General features: G+C 40.0%; 1 protein-coding gene and 1 long non-coding RNA gene across 3 annotated transcripts in view; one reads left to right on the forward strand and one right to left on the reverse strand.

Moving 5' to 3' along the window:
• Positions 1 to 10,007, forward strand: part of npy8ar (neuropeptide Y receptor Y8a) — a 49,308-nt gene extending 39,301 nt beyond the window's left edge. For both annotated transcript variants that reach the window (XM_017407539.3, XM_037979307.1), the window contains 4 exons: positions 946 to 1,599; positions 3,186 to 3,427; positions 5,289 to 5,435; positions 5,621 to 10,007. In XM_017407539.3, the coding sequence (XP_017263028.1) occupies positions 1,291 to 1,599; positions 3,186 to 3,427; positions 5,289 to 5,435; positions 5,621 to 6,071 (1,149 nt within the window). In that variant the 5' untranslated portion in view covers positions 946 to 1,290 and the 3' untranslated portion in view covers positions 6,072 to 10,007. The remainder of the gene's footprint in view (positions 1 to 945; positions 1,600 to 3,185; positions 3,428 to 5,288; positions 5,436 to 5,620) is intronic.
• On the reverse strand, positions 249 to 1,355 carry LOC108230911. Its single transcript, XR_001808387.3, has 3 exons — positions 1,273 to 1,355; positions 874 to 971; positions 249 to 782 (listed from the first exon to the last, which is right to left on the reverse strand). It is a non-coding gene; the product is annotated as an uncharacterized LOC108230911 (long non-coding RNA).
• Positions 10,008 to 27,493: the final 17,486 nt, after the last annotated feature.

The raw sequence follows: 27,493 nt of genomic DNA on the forward strand, positions 1-27,493 counted from the left end.
AAGTAAATTCAAGTTTCAATTGTCTAGCTGTTGATTTGAGGTGAAGTTGAAGAATTTGGAAGTAGTCCTTCTTCATTATTTCCATACACAACAGGATGCTACCCCTACTGTGCTTGAAAGTTGGTACGTTGTTCTTCAGTGTCCTCACCATGGTGATGTAAAACTGGCTTCACTCTGAACAATGACACAATGAGACTGAAAAAAAAAAATATAAAAAATTCAGTTTGATTTATTGTGTTTTTATCATTCTTTATTTTCCCAACGTTTTAAAAGCAGAAACCTCTTTGAGCTTTGCACAGGTTTGGTACAGTGTAGCGTCTGAAACTTCACTTCAATATGCACAAGAAAACAAAGTCACAGGCAATGTTTGTGTTTTTGTTCTGCAAACCACACAATGTACAACTGCTTAATGTAATTTTCTGCATATAGACTGGGAATAGGTTGAAACGACATGTCAAATTCTCATTTGAGCATTGGAGAGCTTCTCTTTTGTCCTTGTTTGTCTTTGGTCTTTCTTGCCTTCCGCTTTCATGTTGCTGTCTGTCCAGCAGACTGTGTGAATGTTCTGCAGCTTTGAAGTGAGCAGTCTCTGAGGACTTCTTTCAGATTTTCACTAAAAAGGCCAACACTGTGATGTTTAAACAGGCACACGTACAGCTGAAGTCTTTCTTGCCTCGTCAACAAACGCTCAGTGTATCCCTGGTGAACTAGACTGCATAATGTGCCATTAAATCAACAATACAGTATGTTAATGAGTATCTGTGGGGGGTTGGAGAGCGGCTCTGCGGAGAGGAAAAAAAAGAGGTAGAACATAAGAAGGAGAACAGCATGAGCTAATATATTCAGTCGTTCGCCTGCACAGCTCCACTTTACCTTTGTTCACCTCAAACTGCTTCACTGTCAGTCGAGAGCCTCCCTCATTATTTTGTTTTCTGTCCTTTGCAGGGAAACACTGATGCTGTACTGATCCACTGGGATGCCAGCAGAGAAGGAAAAAACAGGACAACTTCAATAATTGAATCCCTGCTCCCGTCAGATACAATCCCGCAGTTTACCCATGAAATTCTTCATAACACATCACTGAAACCTGCTCACAAACTGCGCTCTCTATCCCTGCTGCCTGCTCCTCCTCTTTGTCCCTCATCCCATCATTTCTGCTCTGATCTCAAACATACACTTCTGGTCTCCTGGGAGAAGTTCAGCGGCAGCCTCAGGGCTCTGGTCCTGTTGAACCCCCCTAACCCCTGACGTCTCCCCCTTTCCCTCACCTACCTCCATCCCCTCCCTGCTATGTCCAACGACAGCGCCATCCTCGGTGCCTGGGAGGGCTCCGACTGGGCAGACACATCTCAGTGCCCACCGTCAGTAGGCGGAGCCACTTTCCTGATAGTGGCATACAGCGCTGTCATAGCAATTGGGTTGCTCGGCAACGCAGGGCTGGTATTCATCATCGCCCGGCAACAGGAGTTGCGCAACGTCACCAACATCCTTATCGCCAACCTGTCGTGCTCAGATATCCTGATGTGTGTGGTGTGTCTACCGGTTACCGTAATCTACACACTGATGGACCGCTGGGTGCTGGGGGAGGCGCTGTGTAAGGTCAGTGGGTCACACGTTTACCGTGAAGATTGATATTAGTGGCTAAGCTGACTGTTTTCTTGTAAAACATAAAACGCTGCCACTTTCTATTTCTTAATGCAGAAAACTATTGTAGTATGTGTCATATAAGCAAGAGTTTCATAAAGAAACACTACTCCTGATGTCTGTTAGGCCCCCTTCACACAGGATGACAACGCCTCCATGCTCTCAACAACCTACACGACTTTCTAGAACATGGCTGGAATGCGGTTAATGTGGAAAACCTCTGTCATTGTAAAGGCAATGATGATGATGATGCTACAAATAGGATTATCCCTGCTAATTCCCGCTCACCCGGCTGCATACACCCACCCTGGTACAACTCTTTCTGACGCTGTAATGATGTATCTATGCACTAGAAGGTTAAGCCATACTAGCACGATACTACCGCCACAGGTATCGTGTCTATTCAAGATAGTTTCCATGACCTTGCCACAATCCTAGTCATAGCCTGTGACCCAGGTGGCCAAATTTTTTAATTGTAGAGGCTGAAAGTTGCTAGTGACTGCGGAGACTTTGCTTGGAGTCATAACGTCTACCGTGGTAAAGACAATGTCTGTTTAAAATTACAAGTATTACTGTTTCTACTCTCAGAGGGGAAGAGGGAGAGAGACATTGCAAGACTGTGCAAACTATGTGAAACCCTAATTATGAATTATGATTAAATCTCACCAGCTGTGAGATTTAATTGAACAAGACTAGTAGTGTTGTCATTCAATATGAAGGGGGCCTTGGATAAACTTATGGAGAGGCAAAGTTTAGACAAATGTTTCAAGCTTGCCCTGAGTAGCAGCAAAAAAAAGTTGCTGGGTTTCTATTAATCTTACTGATCTCGCTTTAATGTGCATGTAACCCAGAACCTCCAAATACCATTCAAACCCTACAAACCATTTGCTGACTTTATTTTAAAATTACTTTTGAATAAAAAGAAACAAAATGTCAGACAAACTTCATAGATTTTGAGAATGTAATACACAACTGTATCTGTGTTTTTAGAGATTTAAAAGTTAAGCACAGGCTTGTGTTCCTTCATTTGTCATTCAGCAACCATGCCTCCGGGGTGGTTTGGGGAGAAAGACAAGCTCAAACTAATTAGAATATCCCTTTTTAGGTTACAACTCTCTCATTTGGATGTTAGTCCATGTTAGCAAAAGGCACTGACTGGGTAAACATTTGTTCTCCCCGCTCACTAAATCAATCAAACTGGTGAGGTGGAAAACTTTAAAAGTCTGAACACAGGAAATCATCTAATTGCTGAAATCTAAATTTCACCCAGAGCCTGTCCGTGAGCGAGAGCTTCGGAATGAGATAATGAGGCAGGAGTTGTCCCTTTAGTTGGTAATGTGCTGCAGTTCAACCAAGTGGGGACAAGCCATTTTCCATTAATGAAATTGCTACACACGAAAAATGGCAATCACAAATTGACTCCTTGGAGGATTTAGATGATGCAATACATGTTTGTGTTGTTGCAGCCGAGCCGACTTAAAGCTTAAACATCAGGGAGTTACACTGAAGTCCTGAAGTATGTTTGTTTTGTGCCTATCCAGGTGACTCCCTTTGTTCAGTGCATGTCTGTGACAGTGTCCATCTTCTCCTTGGTGCTCATCGCTCTGGAGCGTCACCAGCTGATCCTCCATCCCACCGGTTGGTCCCCCGCTGCCGGCCACTCTTATCTGGCCGTGGGGCTCACGTGGCTGGTCGCCTGCTTCATCTCCCTGCCCTTCCTCTCCTTCAACATCCTCACCAACGACCCCTTCCAGAACATCAGCCTGCCTGCCAACCCGTTCAGGTGAGACTGGGGTCCTGTCCACACTACTCGAGAAAATGTAAAAAAAAAAAAAAAAAGATTTCCACATCCATCTGCTTTTTTTAGTAAATTCAGTTTTTAACATCCAATTCCACCATTCCTGTTTGGGGTTTTTGCATTAAGTAAACCGTAGGGCTCTACAGATTAAGAAGATAAACATGAGAAAGGAGGAACCCCAAAACCAAATCAATATCTTTGACATATGTCTCTTCTTTGTCCTTTCTTGTTGTTTTGGTTTTGCAGCGATTCAAATGTATTTAAGGTTGAAACACTTGTAGACTGCAGGCCTGTCAGCTTTTGAAACATACCCACATTTTTTAGTCTCATTTTATATCGTTTGTTTGCTTGATAATAATTTCTCAGAAAAAGGTCTAAATTGCAGCGTATACTACTTTAAAATCTAACTAAAACCTTTGGTTCACTGGTTAAAAAAACATCAGCTAACATTCATCAGTCAGGGATATTTATTCGCTCAGAGCTACGGTAACACAATATCTGGGTGCGCAATCTCATTCACAATGAGGGGAATGAACTCAAGGCCACAAGACCAGTCTCCTATTTTTTTTACAGAAACACGTTTATTGATCATAATGTCTGGCATGGAGGGGCTGAAAAAGACAACAATAACTCACTGACAAAAAAAACAATACTAATTATTTGTACTTGTCTGTAATACACTTGGAAACTTTATCAGTCCCACTGTGTAGGCTTATGCCAGTGGTCCAGTTTACACTAATTCACTGACCTAATTAGCTCAGGAAGATATGATTATCATGAATTATGGTTCAGTAAAACCTGCATGATGTAATGCCATTCATTTATGCTGTTAAAGCTTAGCCTTGGAAGGTAATAGTAATTACTGAGTACTGACTATCACATGTAACCAAAAATTTTAAATTAAGATCTGGACGCTTTAAAAAGCTAATGAAATTATTTTTCATTACCAGTAGCAGTGAAATGTTCCCTCATTTCTGTGAGTGATACTACATACAGAAAATTTAAGTTACCGTTCTTAATATCTTGTGAAGTTGGTGTACTTGAAGGTAGCAGGCAGTGATTTTCAAATAGTCACTATAGTTTACAAATTTCAACAATTATTGTGACAGTCTTCTGTCTTTTGTTCACTGACACCAGTTACTAATGTGCTGCGTACATGATCACAAGGCAAACGTAGTCCACTGAGCATTTCCCAACCACTAGAGTGCTATTCAAGACTGGTTCAGCTCAGCACCTACCTGCCATTAATCCTGTAACAAGGCTTTTTGGGAAAGGAATACAATGTAGAAACTAGACCCAAAGAGGAGTACAGCCAAAACACTTGCCCACTTCTATTCACTGATTCATTTAACAGGCAAAAAAACCCTGACAAAACACAAAAATAGAATTTCCTAAGACATACATGAGTGTACTTGTCCCCTCTGTGCCAACAGAAAAGTTGCAGGACTATGGTAAATAGACTAAATTCTCAAGTTTATCTTAATATGGAGACACCTATTTAAATTAAACAAAAATAAGAAATAGAGAACAGTCCTCAATCATAAAGCTAGTTCAAACAGCTTTTAAGTGACAGAAAAGATACTAAACTGTAGCCACCTAAAAAGCAAAGATTACAGCAAACATCAACAAAGGATGTTGGTTTGTTAGACAATAATAAAAATGAAAGGCAACAAGTTGTTTGACTGAAAATGTTTAGGCAGGTTAAAAAAGATAAAAGACATTAAAAGGCAGTAGGACACTGGCCTCCATGATCCAAGCAGCTCAAAAGCAATCCCACAATGATGAAACAGCATCTTTCCAGCTTTTTTTATCTTGTAAAATAAAGTTTTGTTTTGTCCTGTCAAAGGGACCATTTGATCTGCATGGAGCTGTGGCCGTCAGACAAACATCGACTCGCCTACACAACTTCCTTGCTGATCTTCCAGTACTGCCTGCCGCTCGTGCTGGTCCTTCTCTGTTACCTAAGAATCTTCCTCCGCCTGAGACGACGCAGGTAATAGAGTTATGCTTTCACTTCATTGTCTTCTCATCACAAGCTTCTCCCATTGGCTGCTCGACATTGTTTGTGCTCTTTTTATGGGTGCTGTTCATTTATCATGTTGTATAATAGTGCCTAACGTTTCGTATGATCTTCAGCCATGAATTGTCTGATATTAGACACCATGTTGTGTTGTGCAGGGATATACTGGAGCGCAGCAGGAGGACTCGAGGAGCCCAGAGGATTAACGTCATGCTGTTAGCCATCGTCGTGGCCTTCGCTCTGTGCTGGCTCCCGTTGAATGTCTTCAACACTCTGTTTGACTGGCACCACCAGGCCCTGCCTGACTGTCAGCATGACGCTGTCTTCTCTGCCTGTCACCTTACAGCAATGGCTTCTACCTGCATCAACCCCGTTGTGTACGGCTTTCTCAACAGCAACTTCCAGCGGGAGCTGAGGACAACGTTGCAGCGCTGCCAGTGTGGCAACCGGGCAGGGGAGAGCTATGAGAGCTTCCCCCTGTCCACCGTGGGCAGCGAGGGTGTGACCAAAGCCACATCGCTCAACAGGATGGGATCAGTGTGCGCTCCCTCACCCAGACTTGAGATTAGCTCGGCAGTACTAGCCAAATCATTACCAGCTAACATATAAGCTCGAGGACCACTTAATTTGACTCTGACAAAATTTTAGCTGGGAGGTTTGTCAGAAAGAGTCTATAACAAGGACACAAAGGGATGAGGAGTTTGGCTGATGTAGCTTTGAGCCCAGATCACAAGAAGAAAAATTGAGCAGAATACAGTGAACTATTTTCTAACTCTCACCTTTTAAGAACTATTGCCAGGGCTGCCAATACTTACATTCTAGAATCATGGTTTTCAAACTGTGGTACGTTTACCACTGGTTATATGTGAGCTTCGTCAAGCGGTACAAAGAAGACATTTTTGATATAATCAATTTTACAAGTTTGGCTAGCAGCTTAAGGTTTCTGCATGGTTTCCCCATCTGCAAACGACTGGAACTTTGTTGATGTTTAAGTGGTTATAGTTCAAACTTTTTTTGAGTTAGGTGCACCCAAGCACACCCTGTTTACCATGGTGCATAGGTGGCACACACAGTTCTGGGATCCACACGGTTGCCGACGGAAGTTCTTGGCAGATCCTTGCACACTGGTACACCTGACAAAACAGGAGCCATGCAGCAGGCTTTTACTGTTTTAGATAAACTGTAAAAAGTGTCCTTTGTAGTAGCTTCAGAAAAAGGACAGGTTCTTGGCATATAGTTGTTATTCTTGATGTTCTTACTTGTGTTGTGTGTGTGTGGATAAAGACTTTAAAGGGCCTTTGGTATAAAAATGTATTTTTTTGTTAGCTACAATAGTGGTACCTAGAGAGCTAAATATAAAGATTTGAAAAGTTTGAGAACTGCAGTTCTAGATTATCATGGCACCATTCCAATGACATTTCAAAATTCTTAAATGTTTCTTGAAATGTCGATGTTCTAAAGTGTGAACATTTTGTTCTAAAACTCCATCATGATTCTATATGGGTGGAGCATTTTCAGGAAGTAGACGTATCAGTTATAGGTGTACTTCCACAGCTTTGTTCTTCAATGGAAATGACTGACATCTGTTTTAATATAACTAGCTTTTTTTATTCCAAGTGACAATTACAAGTTTTTGTTCACACACATCCAAATAAGTTGGTGATGTTTTCAGTAAGGATGTATTCTCTTAACTCCTATTTTGGAGTTCTACCCTAAAATTAGATAACAGTGAGATGACTATAGCAGTTCTCCTGCACTACAGGTCCTCTGATGCCGCCTTTCTTTTGAAACCAATGGGTTTGTTGATATTGAACAAAAAGCTATGACCTTCACGGCAAGACTTCGTAATCTAAGCAATACTGGCGGTTTTATTGTCAAACTTCACAAAAGAGTTCTCTTTACTTTTGACTATAAAATCAGGACTGTGCAATAGGAACAGAAAGGAGCTAATGGTGCATTCTGTTTGTACTCAAAAGTCATAACTTTGTCCTTTTAAGTAAAAAAATATTAACTGAAACAAGGTCTTGGGTTAAAAACCAGATAATTTACCATATCAGGATAGAAAATTGATGGCAGTTGATTTGGGTTGTTCAATCATTTCCTCACATGCACATCTCTACAGGTTCAAAGTAGTCCACTAACCTCAGTTTCTGCCAATATTGTTGCTTGCCAAATGCCTCAAGCATCTCAGCATATTTTTGAACATTTTTGAACAGTATTGCAGATAAAGGTTCTGTGCCAATACAAGTCATTCCTGTATGAATGTATTTTGTTTTCTATCATGGCAGAGACACATTCTGTGCATGCATACTGATGACGTTAGTTAAAGCGGTCTACTGTTATTGGTAGTAAGCCTGGTCACTGAGCACAATTAGCTAAGCCTACAGTTTTTATGACTTGACTTGGTTTGTCATTCCCAGAGCTGTGTTCTAACTTCTGATGCAAATGAAACATAGCCTAAAGCCTTCGTCAAACTTCATTAGAACCCAAAAAGTCAGTTTTCAGGTCACCTGGTTGCGAAGCATTCATTTTCGCACACACCTTTTAAGAGTCACTTGACTCAGAAGTCCCGGGAAGCTCCTCTTACAACTCTCCTGTCCTTGTACAGATTTTTGCTTTCCTTACTGCAACCAGACATGTTTATTAGCATGTCTGGTCGCAGTACACGGCATTTGGCATTTGCAAATTTGACTGTGCACAATAATGAGCAAATGAAGGGAACGTGTTTCTACACAGCCCAGTTGAGGCGCACTTCCTCACGGCCACCACAGCCTCGAAGAGCCGCCTGTGTCTCCGCAGTCTCCTCTTTGCACAATAACTGTGATATCTCCTTCCACAAGTTAAATTATCAACTGCCTATCTTTTTAAGTTCGTAGGTTTCTAAGTTTTGCTGAAACAGTTGTAAAGACGGCTGTATTTTCTAACAGCCTCCAGCTGCTTCTCAGCAGAGCAGTAGAAGCAAATTGACTCCATTAAAGTTCAAACACGCCCACAACAACTTCTGACCAATACTTGGCACAAACCCCTGTGAGAAAATGTTCGTCCAAGGCCTTCCTCGCAAAGCAGTGGACAAAGCCGCTACGAGAACAAAATGATGCAATTTTCGTCACACAACCACATGAATGAGAGCTGACTTTGTGCCTTCTTTTGAAGTATGACAACAGAAATATACAACCCTAGGGGAGGGGGTCTGGTGATTAGAAGCACAGTGAAGGAGGTGCCAAAACTGACTGACTCTTTGTGAGGAAGTCCAAAACCCAGTTGAACAATGTGGAGCTCAGACTTAAAGGGGAGATGAGATTCTGTACTCACCTGAAATCAACAAACATTATAGGAAAAACAAAACTAGACAGTCAAAAACCAGACTTGAGAGCAATTTTGTGTACACCACTAAGAAATACCAAAATCTTTGAAATTTGAAAGACTGGTCTACTTTACACTGGCAAAAAGATTCAATTGATTGTTTGCATATAAGATGTGTGCTGAAATTACATAAGTCAGAGTGTCATTACTGCCACTAGATCCTAGCTTCAGAAAATCCAGCCATTTTCTTTCCCACTTGATCCTTGCATGGTCATAGGCAGATGGTGTCTATCTTTAGTGGTTTTTTGAGCAAGAGGTGGGGTACACCCTGGACAAGTTGTCAGCTATTAAAGGACCATATAGAGACATGGATGCCATGCACTCACACATAGGATAGTTTATAGTTGACTATTAGCCTAATGTGCATGTTTTTGGACTGTGACAGAAAACCAAAGTTCTTGGAGTGGAAAAAACGCAGACATGCACAAGGAGAACATGCAGACTGTACCCAGCTAGGAGCTGAACATGAGACCTTCTTGCTTCAAAGCAACAGCGCTCACCAACTGCTCCACCGTGCAGACTTGGCTCCAGAGTATCTCTTGCTTTAGTTTGAATTTCCAAGTCAATGAATTTTTTACTACAAGTCTTTGGGATGTCAGTTGACAAATTCAGACCATTTAATCAGTATATAGGGGACTCTTCTGAAAATAACAGAAAATATGGAGAAACTAGGTGAAAAAGTTATGTACAAATTATGGAAAGTATTTCCTTTTTGTGCCTCTTGTCATTTCAGGACAATTCAGTATTTACATCTTTATAGGATATTTTCTAAATCTTTGTACTGGTGTTTTAGGTTTTTGCAATGTCTGAACCTCCTCAGAAACATCATTATAGGAGTTGAACCATGAATATAAGCTAAAAGAAACTTAAAAGCACTTTCAGGACAGAAAAATGATTGAGCCAATCTGATGCCAGTCCTTTAAATCCACTACCAATCTGTATTTGAACCAAATTATAAAGTTATTTTTTTGTCTTTTAAAACTAAACAGTTCTTCATGTATTATTTATCACAAGTTTGTTGAATTATTGAAGAAATAATTTCATGGGAAACACATCAGCAGGTTTTGTTTCATGACAGTTTTATAGGAAAGTAGCATTCCTAGCATGCTAAAGTTTTAAAGATTTTTTTAGAAATCTGTTAAGCACTTTGAGTATGTCTGGGATGACTCTTAGCTCCTACGCCACCACATTTTAGTTTAGTTCCTGTCAAAGTGACCAAGTTATAGCTATTTTTGTGTTTGCTATGGTTGATTAGATGTGGCAGCCATCTTGGATCGAGTTGACTCCAAAAGTTAATTAGATGTAGACGGACATTTAATGATTACTTTCTAACAGTTTTGGTAAAATCTGTCCAGTGGACAAACACACATAGTGTCAAAAATACCTCTTTATTATCATTTAAAATGATTCAACAATTCTTAATAATGACACAGGCTGAGAACCAAATTCAAGTTTAAGGTAACTTAATCATCTGCCTTTCGTGGGGATGGGTGATAAAAGTTACAACTGAAGGGTCATAACTTAGAGTTTTATATGTCCAGACAAAACCAAGTTACTCTGCCAAAGTTGCTTTTCTGAATTCCAACTAAGTTCAAAGAGCTGATTTCAATATCTCTTGTGAACTGCTATGTACTTGTTTTTCAGACAGAACAGATAATAAAACTGTTAAATGTCGAATGATTTATAATTACGGAAAGAAGTGGATAATTGCAGAATGTCACTTTAAGCTAACTAGCATCAGTGCTGCCAAGAGAAATGACAACTGACCTTATGTCAGTAGAATTTATTTTTTAAAAATTAACAAACATATAAAAGTGACCAATTACATTACATAAGTTAAAACAAATATTGTTTGTAATCATGATTATGCAAAATATTTGTCCTAAATTAGATCAAACTTGGAGAAATAGTTCAAATGAAATCCAGCACATGTGCTTTTAGGTTGCATGAAGTTGTTTAAACACATTTCAAAGTGTAAATGAAATCATTATAGAAGTAATTTAAAAATGTGTGGAGATCATCAGTGCTTATTCATACACAAAGAAAGACTTTTTAGATTTCCTAATGCAATGCCCTGATATAACTCTAAAACCTAGATGCCATTCTTCATTGTCATGATTTTTTTTTAATAATTAGATACTTGAACTGACTTCCTCCAGTTTTCACTGTCTGTATTTTAAATAGTAAAGGTCTTTGATACATATAGTAATTACTGTTACCATTTAGCCTTACTTTATCAGAAAGAAATGAGATTTTGTAGGAAATTTTCCAATTACTAAGGACCTGACAGAGTTTGTAGCAGCAGTCAGACCAGTCCCTGGTTATTTATAAAAATCATTTTTTAACCTCCGTGAAATTCCTTTGCTTTACTAAGGCGCACACTGGTGCTCCCCATAATCTGAATGTCCAGGAAACAAGTCCGTGTTATATGCTACAGTACACTTGCTTACTGTGATTTTGCTTTTCATCCATAACTTTTAAGTATACAGTATTTAGGCATTTTTATACTTTACAGATATTTTTTAAAAAAACAGAGCTAATTTTGTTTTGTCAGTTTATATCTAATTGTTAATTAGTTCTGTTGTGAAGCAAAGTAATTTCATTTGTTAAGGTAAGACGTGGAGCACTACCAGGGACTGTCATTTCAACCAACAATTTCCACTCTAAAGCTAACACCTTTTTTATTGTTGCTAAAACTGCCACATGACTGAAGTGTATGTATGTCAGGAAGTTTGTGTTTATTCGTTTACTCATGCTAGAACTTTTGTGTTCCGATGAACGCAACCTGTCAGAGCCAAGACTGTCAAAACCCTCAAACAGGAAGGGGCTTCAGAGGCCAAGCTGAAGCACAGCAGAGAGGGAGGGGGTGAGGTCAGCAGCTTGTAGCCGACACGACTCACATGTTTGAGTCGATTTCTCATCGTTACCAACGTCTTTAAAGCCTACTAAGTTTGACCCAATAATGGCTAATTTTGATATTCTGTTTAATAATGTTTTTGTAATGTTACATTTTGTAATTACTACATTTCTAATTTTCACTGAATAAATCTGTCGCTCAGTACAATACTGGATAAAACCTGTTTTGCTATATATCTCAATAGGATTATTGTTAATACACCTAAATGTAAGTGTAGACTTGGATGTACTTTTCTGTTTTTGCATACTTTTCAGCAGGGTGTTCTCAAAGAGAACACAGGAGCTTGTGCACTTATTGGAAATCCCAGTTGTACCATTTATGCTGGCTGAAGCATTTTGTGAGTCTGTATAACTTCTCTGATCTCAGATAAAACTTCTGAAATGAAGAGAATAAATCAATATGCATAAAGAACAAACAAAATGTCAGTGCCTCAAAAAGATCTTCAGTCATTTGCCAGCTACTGACATTGATGTTAGTACTGCGTGCAGTTTCCACGATTTTCGGTCAGATTCACTGGTTACACGTTGTTTCCTGTATCACAAGAGTAAGATGGCAACAACCAAACTGTTGAATTCAAGGTTTTGATGCTTTCCAGTGCTTGTCAGCACTCTGACAGGCATTTGAATGTAGCCGTACTTGTCACTTGGACATCCAAATACACAAAGTGAACCTAACCATTTTAGTTTTATGTATTTAGAGACATATTTCACTGCATTTTTACTTGAAGGGATTGGTGAATAAATGAAGGCTGCATTCAACTTGGAGAAAATTCTTTTTTGCACATGACTTATAGATAAGCAGCAGGTGCAGAAGAAAAATGCAGCCCTTATTAATAAAACTGTTCTAATCCTTTGATTTAAGTTGAAATGTCTGCTGTGAAATATCTCTGTGGAAATGCACTGCTGTGAATGAACAAATTATGTAACTGGTGAAATGCATTTCATCATTCCACTGAAATATTTCCACATTTAGTAGTAAAAAAACACAGGGTCAAACACACCTTGTGTGTTATTAATCAAGAAAACCTTTTTGGTGGCACATTAAATAACTCTATGAAGGCACAGAAAACTGGTTCGCAATTGTGGCTTGATTATATATTTCCACAAACTTATATTTCAAGCCTCAGAAGTCAACCAGTCTTTGTTGTGTTTAACACAAAAAATGGTATCAACCAAAGACATGCAGCCTAATAAGGTCCTGAAAATAATATCAATCCAATTTTGGAATCCTAAAAAGATGGATTGTAACAGGAGAAATGGATTAATGAATGTAAGTATATAGCATAATCATATATTTTGTGTAAAATGTCTTAAGGCTTTTTCTTGCAAGTGCTTAAAATGGTCAGTGCATTTATTAATTCTGCTGTGTAAATTTCTCATATTGTTGAAATGAAGGCTAAATATTTTTTGCATATTTGTTATAAATGTTGTATTACTTTATGAGCTTCCTATGTATAAAATTATTTGTCCAGAATGTCTAAATAAACAACTTCAACTATTTTTCTTAGTCATGTGTGGGACCCCACTTCATACCAATCAGTTGGCTTTAAGTATACTTCACCATGCTTACAGAAACAAGCCCTTTGTTTATGGCAGTAAGCTGATTTTTTTTTCTACTGTAGGTTAGCAAGATAATAACAAATTCATCTGATCTGCAAAAGCAGCTGTAGAAATTTATAGCCTACAAAAAAACCACAGTTTAGATGTACTAGTTCACATTGGCTACCCTACTGCTACAAATCAATCAGCACTTGTAAATGAGGTGAATTTGGATGGTAAATGGACTGGAAAATTGGCTCCATATTGGACCATCCACATACCCCATATTAACCCAAAGTTACTGGCCATGAGGGTTTGATGAGGGCATGAATAGGCTCATGTATGATTACTTAAATAAACATGAATTTAATCAGATTTGTATTTAAAAAGAAAGAGGTGAAACACTCTGCATTGTGAAGAGCTTTCTTGTCTTGATGTCAGTGGCTTCTATCTCCTCCTTTGGTCAGGTTATTATACCGGCAGAGTGTCTAATGACTGGCATTGCATATGTGTTGATGGCTTGGACTTTATTTTTGCTATTCAGCTGGCTCTTCAGGACATGCCTTACTCTCTGTGGGAATTTGGTTGTGGCTGACTTCTTTGCGGCCACATCCTGGTTGCCATTTGTCTGCAGTGTTCCAAGGCACTTGTAGCTGTCCTGGACATCTGCAATGTTGCCTTCAAGTAGTTTAACCCCTTCAGTTGTGCCTCTCTTGGAAAACTATAAGCAACATTTATCCAGCCTAAATTACTTTATAACCAGTTTCTGTAGCTACTTTGCAATGATGTGGCTGAGGGGGTTCAGGCCCATGCAGAACAGAAATGGAGACAGAGCACCGTGGTATATGCCACATTTGATGTTGACTAGCGCAACTGGCTTTGAATTGGCCTCTAGAGTCGTCTTCCACATTCCCACTGAGTTCTCAATGAAGAAAACTCAATGAAGGCTCTTAGTGTCCTGTTGACGTTGTACAGTTTCAAGCTCCACAACCCATATGTAGGGCATTGAGTCAGGCTTTCCTGTAGTCAATCCAGGTAGTGCATAGGTTTGTGTGTCTAGTCTTACAGTCTCGAGCTACGGTTCTGTCGACCAATAGCTGGTGCTTGGCTCTCCTGGTGTTGGTGCCAATTCCCTTCTGTGCCTCACTCAGGTACTGACCCATGTGCCTATTCTTCTTCCCTGCTATGATGCCTGACAGGAGCTTCCATGTTGTACAGAGGCAGGTGATTGGCCGGTAGTTGGAAGGAATTGTCCCTTTCTGGTGGTCTTCATGATCAGTACTGTCCAGCCCTGGGTCAACCACTCAGGGTGGGTCCCTTCCATTAGTAGCTGGTTCATTTGTCCTTTCAGGCATTCATGGAGAGCAGTCAGATTCTTTAGTCAGTAAGTGTGAATCATGTCAGGCACCGGTGCAGTCCAGCTTCTCATTCCTGAGATTCTGTCTTGGATGTATTCCACTATGATAGATACAGGTTCTTGTTTTGGGAAATTGGTGTGTTCAAGTCTTAGATCCTGTAGCCATGGAGCATTGTGGCTTCTCTAATATTATTCAGCCTCAGTTATGTGTAGAGCAACCCTCTTGATATTCCCCTGCCACTAAGAGTACACTTTGGATGATGTGATGAAGAATACTGTTTGCTCCCTTGGCTTCTGCTTCTTGAGTGTACCTCCTCAGGCATATAGCCAGAACTATGAAACTTTGTAATCTCCAGAGCCCCATGTATGAACAAGTTACATTATTTCTTTGGTAGATCTTTTATCATTGAACCTTTCTATTGTTCTGACAGGGGCTGATTTATCTCTATGTTGCCTTGATCTTAGCTTCCAGCCTCCTCTTCCAATGGGGGCAATATATGTTTATAGCAAAGCATTTCAAGGATCACTGTTACTGTGGCATATAACAGCTTATTGGTCTCTGTGATGTTGCCAGTAGGGTTAGTTAGTGGTGCTGTATTCACATTTTCTAGCAGACTTTCAGAGGGTACTTTATTGCTTAACCTTAGCAAGGGGTGCAGGTCATAGGTGTCTAGCTTGATCATGATTTTCAGTTTCAGGTCAGCTGTACTTGTACTGGAAATGTGTCCACAGTAAAACTTTGACTTGATTTTAAACAGAATGATTAATAGGTTTTCTTTTTAAGGTCTAACAAGTATTGAATTTGATTTCAGTTATTATGCAAAGATGAACAGTTGGAAAAACAGCGTGTATACTGTATGTTTCCAAAGGAGATCTGTCTCTGGCAGCAACAGAAAACGGCACCCAATCTGACTGTTCAGTGATTCTGTTCTGCCAGTTTCTCTTCTATTTTAGATGAAACTGCGGAGAGGAGCACTCAGTTGAGAAGGAAAAGTGAAATCAGTCCAGCCGCCTGCTGAGCAGCTCAATGCATGTGCTGTGGCCAATGAGGAGAGGGTGGAGCCGACTTCTCTCTGCACTGATGTGAACACAGGCAAGCAACTGGAGAGGGAGGTGGCTTCCAAACAGATAGCTGCCGCCATGCAGAGATGAGGCAGAACTGGAGGTAAAAAGGAAAGAGAACCTCACAGGGGGGAATTCTCCTCCTGACAAATTAAATGTTTGACATTATGGAGCTGCTGGCGAGAAGAAATCCAAAGGATTTTGTTTTGTTTTTTTCTTAGACCAATGGAGATGTAAGAGGCGTTTTCATTAATAATGCTAAAAACATTAAGATGCCATAAAACCTCTGATGCACTTTTTTTCTTTAATTTTCCAAAACCTCACAGCTTCCTCTCATAATTTTGTTTCAAATTAACATAGGTTGATAAACTTTTAATGTCTTTTTCATAATCTCAACCTAAATCAAAATAAATACACTATATTGCCAAAAGTATTCGCTCATCTCCTTTCACTCACATATGAACTTGAATAACATTCCATTCTTAATCCATAGGTTTTAATATGATGTTGGCTCACCCTCTATAGCAGCTTAAGCTCTTCCAGGAAGGCTTTCCACAGGTTTAGGAGTGTTTATGAGACTTTTTGACCATTCTTCCAGAAGCTCATCTGTGAGGTCAGACACCAACATTGGATGAGAAGGCCTGTCGCACAGTCTCTGCTCTGATTCATCCCAAAGGTGTTTGATCAAGTTGAGGTCAGGACTCTGTGCAGGTCAGTCAAATTCTTCCACAACAAACTCACTCCTCCATATCTTTATGGACCTTGCTTTGTGCACTGGTGTCAGTCCTGTTGGAACAGGAATGTGGTGATTTGGGTTTTTTCCTGTGTTTTGTTTTACTTCTGTTTTAGTTTATTGGTTTGTGTTTTAGTTTCTGTTCTCGTGTTTTTCACTTCCTCATTCCTCCTCAGTCTATTTCTCCCTCTGCATTCCTGTCACGCCCACTCACACCTGTCAAAGCCTGTTAATCTTGTCACCTGTCTCCACTTACCTGATTATCCTCAGCACTTTAAATACCCGGTCATTTCTTCCACTAGTCGCTGGTTCATTGTTTTTTGTTTGCCGTTAGCTGCCATGCTCCGTACCTTGTCTCCTTGTTGTTCTGCCCACCGTTGTTTGGTTTTTTGTTCTTTTAAGTTGCTGCCTCGTCAGCTGTTTGTTTTCATTTTGTTTCTTTAGTTTAATAAATTAGTTTTTGTCCTTCTAATTATGAGTCTGCGTTCTGGGTTCGCCATCGTCTCCACCGGTCCTGACAAGGAAGGGGCCATCCCCAAACTGTTCCCACAAAGTTGGGAGCATGAAATTGTCGAAAATGTATCTGTATGCTGAAGCATTAAGAGTTCCTTTCACTGAAACTAAGTGACAAAGTCCAACTCCTGAAAAACAACCCCACACCATAATCCTCCTTCTACCAAACTTTACACTTGGTACACTGCAGTCAGACAAGAACCATTCTCCTGGCAACCATCAAACCAAGACTCGTCCATCGGATTGCCAGACAGAGAAGCATGATTCATCCCTCCAGAGAACATGTCCAATGGCGGCGTGCTTTACACCACTGCATCCGACTCTTTGCAGCGGCTCAGCCATAGAAACCCATTCCATCCTATCATGGTACCATGCTAGAACTCACTGAGCTCATGAGAGCGACCCATTCTTTTACAAATGTTTGTAGAAGAAGTCTGCATGACTAGGAGCTTGATTTCATTCACCCGTGGTCATGGAAGTGATTGGAACACCTGAATTTAATGATTTGGATGGGTAAGGGAATACTTTTGGCAATATTGTGTATATGCAACACATAATCAAAGTAAGGTTGTTTATTCACTAACTATTAATAGAAAATGAAAGAACTAATGATAAGTTTTTTTACCTAAACAGGATATACTCTACATTTTAAAGTGGGATTCTGTTGAAACATTATGAACAAGGACTATCTTCCCTGTTGCAGATAACTCTTTGAGCGATCTCAATTTAGAGAAATAGAGTTTAATTGTAACAGGACTGGTGAGCTAAGAACCCTGACCTTAAATGTCCGTCCACACGTCACCGGTTAAAGATGTACGCAAATCCGTTCCAGGTGAAATATTGTTTTTAGTTTTGTTTGTTTTTTATGATCTTTTGTGTTTGGTATTATCTTTTTACTGATTATTGTTTTGCGTGCAGCACTTTAGCCAGCGGCTATTGTTTTTAAATGCGCTATTTAACTAAATTTGATTTGATTTATGCACTTAAGCACACAAAAATCTCCCAACATGATCGTTTAGCTCTCAGGGAGAGCGATGAATCAAGCTCACATTTACAGGTCGGTGTGTAAAAAGAAAGCATAAAAGCCTGAGTGAAATGCTCCACTTTGTTAAATAACACTCTGACCGCAGAGTTAAGTGGTGGCTGATTCAATGAACTGCCTGGTGTGAGTGTTTGAGGCAAAGGGAGTGAGTTATGTAAGTGCAAGCGATCCATAAATCCATTTGGTAAATATTCAATACAATTAGGCCTAATGGAGGGTCTTTTTGTCACACGTGTAATACTAATGGTTTCTTAATGTAAACGTAAATACTTTAGTGTTTCATCTCTTCAGCGTGCGTCTTTGGTTTTAAAATTTTAGAAATGAATAATTTATGAGAAAAAGTGTGACATTTGCTTGACATAAAGTTCTGGAAAAAAAAATGAAAGTACTTGTTTTTATTTTAATGAAAGCTGCCAATGGTATATACCTTATGACTATATAGATCCACTAAATGTGAAACAGGTGAGGTTCAATCTCAATTATTTTACATTTAATCCTGCCAACATACAGTACAACATAAGATAAAACTGTCAAACCTGCTGTTATTAATTTTGACATAATATTCTCAGGCTTACCTGTGTAACCCATTCATAGTCCCGAAGTATCCAAGTTAATTTGGTTGTGTCTCAAGGAACGAAATAACCCCGGTATAACGAGATACCATCTAAGGAAAACAATTTATTTTTCTCACAATAAATTGATTTGGTGCAAAAATAAGAGATTCCGGTGCTCCACTGAGGTCTATCATTTAGCATCACAGTCATGACACTTGATGAGCTGACACAGTAATAAGTTGATCAGTGAAAAATGTTTCTTTATGCATCATTTTTTCATGAATCAATTGCCAGCATGACTGCACTAATTTCTGATGAAGTATCATTAGTTGTAATTTTCAATTAATTTCTAGATATCACAAGCATCTTGCGATGCTAACTAGTATTTCAAGAAACAGAGCTTTTTTTCTCAAGATGGTATGTGTTCAAGCATTTTATTTACAAAAGTCGAGAAAGGACAGCAGAACTGCTAAACAGTAAACTGTTTATTCTGTTTTTATTAATCTACGAACTTCTTTGCTCCATAATCAAAGGCTGTTTTATCTATAATGTTAAGCGTATTATACATAGGAATGATGTGGAATTGAAAACCCTCATGAATAGTTTGCAACATTTTGAAAAAGTCGTGAATGCCGTTTGCATCACACCTACTTGCCAGCTCAGCTCTGTGACTACCTCTCTCACTGGCTCATGTTCATGTCCGGCAGGTTGACTTCAACTCTCCATGTTCAGTTGTTGCATAAACTGCACCAAGATGGAAAAAGGCTTTACAGGCCTGGCTTCAGAGTGGTTTATGAAAAGGGGGAGTGTGTTCTAATAATCACGTTTGACCTCGGTTACTAATTTATCCCCTCAGTATGAATAAATCCAAAGTTTATACATGTGAGATATTGCTGTTCCAGACAATCCTAGTTTGGTTTCATGTCTCCCAGCTTTGGGTTTCTGAGTTTTTTATTATCTGCCTTGTTACTCATTAATTAAAATAAAATAAATTACTATGCCACAACACTGTCATTCTTCCAAACTGTAGTCCTACGTTTTGGCTCTTTTTCACATTATCAAATGTCCGTAATGCCACATGGAATATATATAAGAAATAACAACAAGTAATTACTTATTTCACATGTGAAGAGGACGTGTTTTAAATTGAAATTTATCTGAGCCACAGATATTTTAAAGCAATTTTCCCAGTTTTGTTTTTGTTTTTTCTGTTATGAGATTGCTTTTGTAGTCATTTGTCCACGCCCGATCGAACACTTCTTCACTCTGAGTGTGTGTGTGGTGGGGTTTAACAAGTTTTACAAATAGAAACTGTGTGTGTGTGTGTGTGTGTGTGTGTGTGTGTGTGTGTGTGTGTGTGTGTGTGTGTGTGTGTGTGNNNNTGTGTGTGTGTGTGTGTGTGTGTGTGTGTGTGTGTGTGTGTGTGTGTGCCATCTCAGGTAACCAAGGAAACGGGAGAGGTAGGGAGACAGCACCACTTCCAATCTCATCGTTTGGCCACGAACAAAAGCAGAAGAAGGGGGAAAGTCATTTCTAATTCTGCCACTCCTTTTTTCTGAAATAAAACCCTAAAGCTGCTCCAGGTAAATTCCACCCCTGGTTGCTTCTGTTTTTGTCCTTTTATAAAGCAGCAAACTAATGCTAATGTATGCAAAGTGAGTCACCCGTGCACACGCTCAGCAAATCCCTGTGCAGTTCGGGGCTTCTGTGTATTTCCAGGGCGGCTTAAGGTTGTGTGCAGCATCAAATCTTCTAGCGTACCTCCCCTCCAGCACCGGGCTGCTAGAGGGGAGTTTAAAAGCTAATGGAGAAAAAAAAAAAATCTTATCAGTCTGTACATGTCATGTTAAATCAACAGGAAGGACTGCAGCTTCTTCCTCACACGAGCTGCACTTAAAATAAGACAAGTCGCTCAAGATTTCTTGGAAAGATGGCCTTTCTGCTGCCGTGTTTCCACGGAGAGCCCTGGACCACTGAGCGGTTAGAATTAAAGGTTAAGGGGAACATTGACGGGGAGGATGACTTCACTGGAGCTTTCTTCCTGTGTGCGACTTGGTTCAAAAGAATATTTTCCTCCCGTCAGGAGGAAAGATGCTTCTCGACTGAGTTGCTTGCGATTTCATGATGCTCTGTATTCTCACAGCATTTTGTTGAGTCTTGTTGTATCGCCAACAGTTAAACTACAGTCACTTTATTTCATTATTGCTGAGCTTAGTCTGGAGCAAAAGGCTGTTAGAGTGGGAACTGTGAGTCTGCTGTAGCTATGAGATCAAATCAGGACAGGATCAGAGAAAGGGTGGGACTCTTTAATCGCCTGCTGCCGAAATATGAATAGCTCATGAGAAGTCATTCCATTCATTGCATTCATTGCATGAGATCTGTGCTTAAAACTTTGGCATGAACTGTTATACCGAACCTTGTTTGATACAGTATCTCAGTGTCTGGTCACGAGAAGAAAAATCGTACTTCCTCAAAAGGTTTTTCAACTGAAACCCAACCAGACAAGTAAATGTCTCCATAGCATTCAGTACTTACTCTAAATGCATGTCCAGGAGGCAGTGAGGTGGGAGTTGAACTGGACAACCCTTCCACTCGGTAGGTCGTTGCCCTCGTGACTCACCAGTCTGACAGGAAATCAGAGTTACCGAACCAGGCGCCACGCAGCAGCTGGAGGTGGCAAGTAAATCTGCGACACAGCCTGAGGCCACTTCAGCAGACAGCTGGAGGATCTGTTCCTCGTATGTACAGGTGCTCATACATGACGTCCGGTAAATGTGCTGGAACTAACATGAAAGACACATTTCAGATGCATCAGGCATAGGTGTTCCCGTGCTGACTCAGTAACTGCACAGACTTGTTAGACTGTCAAGGTAAATGTCAAAAGAAATGCATGTTGCCGTCCATGTCAGAATTAAAACTAATATGGGAAGAAAAGACAAATTTATAGCTGTTTTGATCAAAGCTTAATAATATGCACGATACTCATGCAGTATCACACATATTTTTAAGCAATTTTTTTGTGTAATGTGTAGTCCTAGAAGTATGTGTTGTGAATGATGCTCAGCTACTTTCATACTAAACTGTAGCTCAATATCAGCCAAATTAACTGAGTTATAGTCATTTTTGTGTTTTCAAAGATTGATTAGTTGCTGCAGCCATCTTGGATTGGGTTGACTCCAGAAGTTAATCACTTTTAGATTAGATGGACATCCAGTGATTCCTTTCTGAGAGTTTCATTAAAATCCGTCCAGTGGTTTATGAGATATTTTGCTAACAGACAGACAGAGTTGACTCCAGTAGTTAATGGCAAAGTTTTAAAAGAAGATCTATTGGCCCTCGGAGTATGTGTTGGGGAGGATTCTCCGCTCCTGCCATGTCAAATTCCAACTCAATACTTATAATATTGCGGGAGTTATGGCTGTTTTTGTGTTTTTAAAGGTTAATTAGCTTTAGCGGCCATCTGAATCAGCTTAACTCCAAAAGTCAATCAGCTGTAAATGTACATCCAGTGACTACATTCTGGGAGTTTTATTAAAATCTATCCAGTTGTTCATAAGAGTTTTTTGATAGTTAAAGTCAAACGGACATGCATTGCACACAGACACAAAGACATTATTGCCTGCTTTTTGCTTGTCAGCGGCGGGCCGTGGGTCATTTTCTGTACGGTGCCTTTAGAGCAGGGGTCAGCAACCCTGGTCCTGGAGAGCCACCATCCTGCATGTTTTCCTTGTTTCCCTGCTCTAACACACCTGATTCAGTGTTGAAATTACCTCTTCATGTTCTGCAGAAGCCTGTTAATCACCCATTGATTCAAATCAGGTGTGTTGGAGCAGAGAAACAAGTAAAACATGCAGGATGGTGGCCCTCCAGGACCATGGTTGCCCACCCCTGCTTTAGAGAGTCATCTCTAACCTGAACAGAGCTAAGTAAATAAATGAAATAAATGCGGTCACGTTGACATTCTGTGAAGAGTTCACCGTCTGCTCTCTGGTTGCCTTGACCGACCCGTTCTCAAGACCTTCCTGTTCCGCACATTTCCACGCGCTACCAATGTCCCGAGAAGACACTCCGAGGTTGCTCTTTTATCTCTTCGCTGCAGCGACCGTCTCCGCAGTGCTGCCAGAATTCAGGGCTCCGCCTCGAGAGACAGAGAGAGAGAGAGGATTAAAGAGCATCGATGATTGGTGTCAATGTGCCAAAACTTCAGACCGCTAAAGATCTTTGTTCCATTTTTCACAGACAGGCGGCGGATCCAAACAGAGGAGCCTGATGAATTGATTTCTCATGCTCGCATCTTCACTCCTCGAGTTTGTGCCTCTGTTTTTCTCAAAACCCAGCAGTTCAGTTTTTTTTTTTGTGATATCTGATTCATAAATGATCTAACTGTTGTCCATTATCTGAACGAGGCCTGTGTGTTCGTGTGTTGTTCTGCTGTGAATACAAAGATCTTCTTCACTGGATCACCAATTAAATCACCCGCCACCAAAAGGCCAAGGTGGGCAGTAATGTTTCTGCCAGCAAGTGCATGTGTGTGTTACCAAATATCTCATGAACCACTGGACCAATTTCAGTAGATAGAGAAGGAAATTAGTTCATCTAATGAACGAAAGTCGTCTCCGGTGGCTAACTGCTCATTCAGGTGTCATTCTGAGTTGAAAAACAACCTTTTAAAGGGATAGTCTCGTCATTTTTGAAGTGATGTTCTGTCAGATAGGTCTCAGTAGTTATCAGCTGTGACTTTGGTCACAGAGTACAAAAGAACAAGGCAAAAGTCTTCATCCAGGCTAGGCTAATAGCTAGGTCAGGGGTGTCAAATCCTGGTCCTCGAGGGCCACCATCCTGCAAGTTTTACTTGTTTCTCTGCTCCAACACACCTGATTTGACTCAATGGCTGATTAACAGGGTTCTGTAGAACAAGAAGAGGCAATTTAACCTCTGAATCAGGTGTGTTGGAGCAGGGAAACAAGTAAAACATGCAGGATAGTGGCCCTTGAGGACCAGGGTTGGCCACTCCTGGGCTAACTAACAAGTTCCAGTTTGTTTGTTTGTTTTTAATTCGTGTTTTCTAGGCTTATAAAATAAACCTCTTAAAAATGGCATATGGGTGAGAAAGAAAGCTACATTAGCGAGCATTAAACGTCAGCACTTTTGCATGACACAAGCCGTAGTTTGTTTCCGTTTTCTCAAACACGCAATGTGTGTCCTTTCACAAACAAACAAATCTTGCATAATTAGTTAGCGCTCCAAGTATGTGTTGGGAAGGACTCGTGACGAACCCACCAAATTTTAGCTTGATGTTTGTAAAATTGGCTGCAACATATCTGTTTCTTATTTTGCTACAGTCACTTAGCTGTAGTGGCCATTTTGTCAGTTGTAGATGTTTGTACAATAACTACTTTCTGAGCAGTTCGTTAAAGTCAATCAAGGAGTTGATGAGATATTTTGCTAATAAAAATGTTACCGCCTTTCGCTTTTGGGCGACAAAGTAAACCCCAAAGTTTACCCTCTGCTACTTCTGTCACAAAGAAACAATTTGTTCTCTTTTCTTTTGTTGAAATGAAAAAAATATCAAATCCTACACAGTTTGACGGCCATGAAATCACATTTTACCACCAGCAAGGTAATTCCTTCAGAGTTTTATGATGAAAACTTGTTATAGAGTAGAAGATCAGATGAAGGTCTTTGCTGAGGGATTTTTTTTTTTTAACACAAAACTTTCAAAACTGTTCATCTGTTGCTGACAGTTTTTCTTTTTTTTCCCTTTAGGCCTGACACTCATTTTGTCTTCTGCTTGTCTACTTTTATTTTCTGAAGCACACACTGCATGATATGGTGTCACATGACAGAAAATGAGTGAAAAAGCAGCTTCAGTCCTAAGAAACACTTTGGAAGACCCTGAGAAAGTTTGGAAAACTACCGATCAAGACCACTCCAAGAAAATACAAGAAAGCCTTGCTCCTTAGAAACAAAATATCAAGAAATTAGGGGTTTAAACGCTTCGCACACTACTAAATATATGATATCTTTGGTGCCACTTAAGTGAAATTCAATTTTTAATTCAGTTGCCCCAACTAAAATCAACAAAATGATAGAAATCTGACAGCTGAAGTGACTGTTTACAGATAAATATGAGCCGTAAACACGGGCTGATCGCAAAGGGAGCAGCTGTCAAAACATCCTCGAGGCTGAGGAGGGGTATAAATAACTGCAATCAGATTCTCCGAGATGATGTGCGGTAAATGTCACAGGAGTGATGTCTGCGCTGATTAATGCTGCTGCTGCGGCGAAGACAAGGGGCTGGCGGCGGGTTCCCCCTCGTCGTCAGACAGCCATCTGCTGACCGCCCAGCACACTGCAGAGTCAGAGAGGACTTTCAGCTCGCACAGTTGCATTATTCCACCATTTCTGTCAATATAAAGCCCTTTTTTTTAAACACTGCTACATAAAGAACGTCATTCTTTTTGTGTGTGTGTGTGTGTGTTTCTAAGAGTATTCTGTTCCCAACCTCGAGTTCTTTATTGTCACACACCACAGAAGTACTCTTCAGATGTCTGTGAATGAATTATTTAATGAAGTACTTCAGTGTCTGGATTGTTGAATTATTTTGCTTAAGGTCATTTTCTTTGTCATCGTGCCCCCGAACATTAGATTATGGGTTTTAATTTTAATGTCATATCAAAAGGACATTCACACACCTATGGATTTGCATGTGTCACGGCCAGGATGATAGTATGTTCCATTTATTTTAAGTTGTGTAACTATCAGGGACAGTGAGGCTGAAGCTGATTGGGTCATGATGGTTACTGTGTACTGATCGTGGGCTGCAGGATGAATAAATCTCTCCTGTTTTGTTGATAATGTTCTCACAACTTCAGCAGACTTTTGCACTCTGTATGAACTTGAATCCATTGCTAGCAATTCTGTAATAAATCACCACACAAACAGTTCTAACTTGTTTAAATTCTCAAGTCCACCGTATTATTTCAGAAATTCCACAACACGTCCAAGAACAATTAGCTTGAAACCGTTTTGGTAGAAATACATAATACAGCCTGATACATTCTGGGTACTTACCTGGTACTAGGGTACACATCCAGTACGTGTTGCGACCCAGTTGAGATACACAATGTCATGGGAGGACTTGTACATATGCTTTGAGAATTCAGTTATTTAGTCAGATATGGTAGAACTGATCTGCACGTACTGTAAGTACACGGGGTGTACATAGTTTTAGCACTCAGCTTTTTGATGTGGCTGTTTCCGTGTTCTGTAATAACATTAAAACGAAGAGAACAGAAGTTAAACAGTGATATAAATGAGCTGTACGGTAGCTGAGAGGTGACGGTGAAGCCCTGTGAATGATTCATTTGATTGTAAGTTCAACCAAAACATGGCTGAAAAAAAAAAATCAAGGTACCAAAAATTCAGCAGACGTTATTCAGGAAGCCCCTGAAACATGCAGGCACAACGACCAACTCTGGACAGATGGATCAAAACTAGAGCTAAAAGCACGGCGGTGGAAGTATTATAGTGTTCCTTTCACTTACAGACTTAGCTATGAGTTATTTTTGTTAAACAATGTAAAACGAAAGGTGGAAGTCACTCAAATCATCCACAACAAAAGTTACTCCCTCAAAAGAACAAGAAAAGCTCCTAAATGGAGTAAACAAAAAAACGACAAGAGATCCGAGCAGCAGCCATTAACTTATTTATTATACTGAATTTACGAAAAGTCAAAGTAAACACTTGAATAAACAGTATTGTACATATTTAGTCTGTTATCCTATGGTTGTTGTGGTTGGTTGAGTCTGAAAAGCGTTTCACTTTACACAAGGCTGATGAGAATTTGCAACCCTTTTTTTTGTTTTTCCTCCCCTCCATTTCATCATTTTTTTTTTGAAAAACACCCAAAAGCAGACGATGTGGACACTCCAACCGAAATAAGGCGGACACAAGTGTGGACGACCCCTTCACTGCCAGAGATGCGAGGAAGTGGTCAAATCTGGAACGAAGAACGGGAGAATAAAGGCTAATCTTCTCTGCTACCCTCCACCCTCTCCCAGGCTGAATGAAAAAGAGGAGCGTTGTCTCTGCAGGCGCCTGTTGTAATCAGAATTTTAAAACTTTATATTTGAATGGGAGTCTTTCGGCGACGGCGCTGCATCTTATTTTCTTTTAACGGGTCCGAATGCGCCGGCTTTACGAATGAACGACTTCCTGTTCGTTACGACGTGAACCTTTGCTTCGTTAAAGCTGGACAGCGGAGATGTAGCGAGCTGAATAAAACCCCCAAAAACAACAAGAAGATGCTTCATTTCTCCCAATAAATGTGGAACCTGGAGACAAAAATAAAAAATACCACAAAAATAAATAACCGATTCACTGCCCACATGTTTTAATCTGTCAGCTTCGACAAAAAGCTGAGAAAAGAAAACGGCCATGAACTTTTTGACAGAAGTATGATGTCATGTCCACACAGGAACGATAAGAGGTGACTTCAGCTCAGTCTTTTGGATGATAAATTAACCGCAATGATGTTACAAAGACATAACTGTGCAGTTTTCATCTATAATACATTGGTGATCGTTAACTTACCAGCACTATATATATATATATTTATTTATATATAATAGCTGTAGTACTCCCAACCTTTGTTGTGTAAGAGCTAATTGTCAGGAAAGTATTTCTACAAAACAGACAGAAAAACAAAATGACAAAAAATTAAGCTCTTCGGTCTGGAATGGAAATTTCAACAGTAGCAAACAAACAAACAAACAAACAAACAAACAAAAAAAAAAACATTCAGGTTTCTGGACATTTGATGATATTCTACAGCTCACGGGGCTGCGGAGGCGAGAGAGCAACACCAATACTTCAGCGTGACCTCGGCGGAGAGAGTCCACGGTGCGAACCATCGCCCTCTGACGCGCCCCCACGGGCCTTCTTGTGTTT

Source organism: Kryptolebias marmoratus, linkage group LG14 (genome assembly GCF_001649575.2).
Source record: "Kryptolebias marmoratus isolate JLee-2015 linkage group LG14, ASM164957v2, whole genome shotgun sequence".
Lineage (NCBI taxonomy): Eukaryota > Metazoa > Chordata > Actinopteri > Cyprinodontiformes > Rivulidae > Kryptolebias > Kryptolebias marmoratus.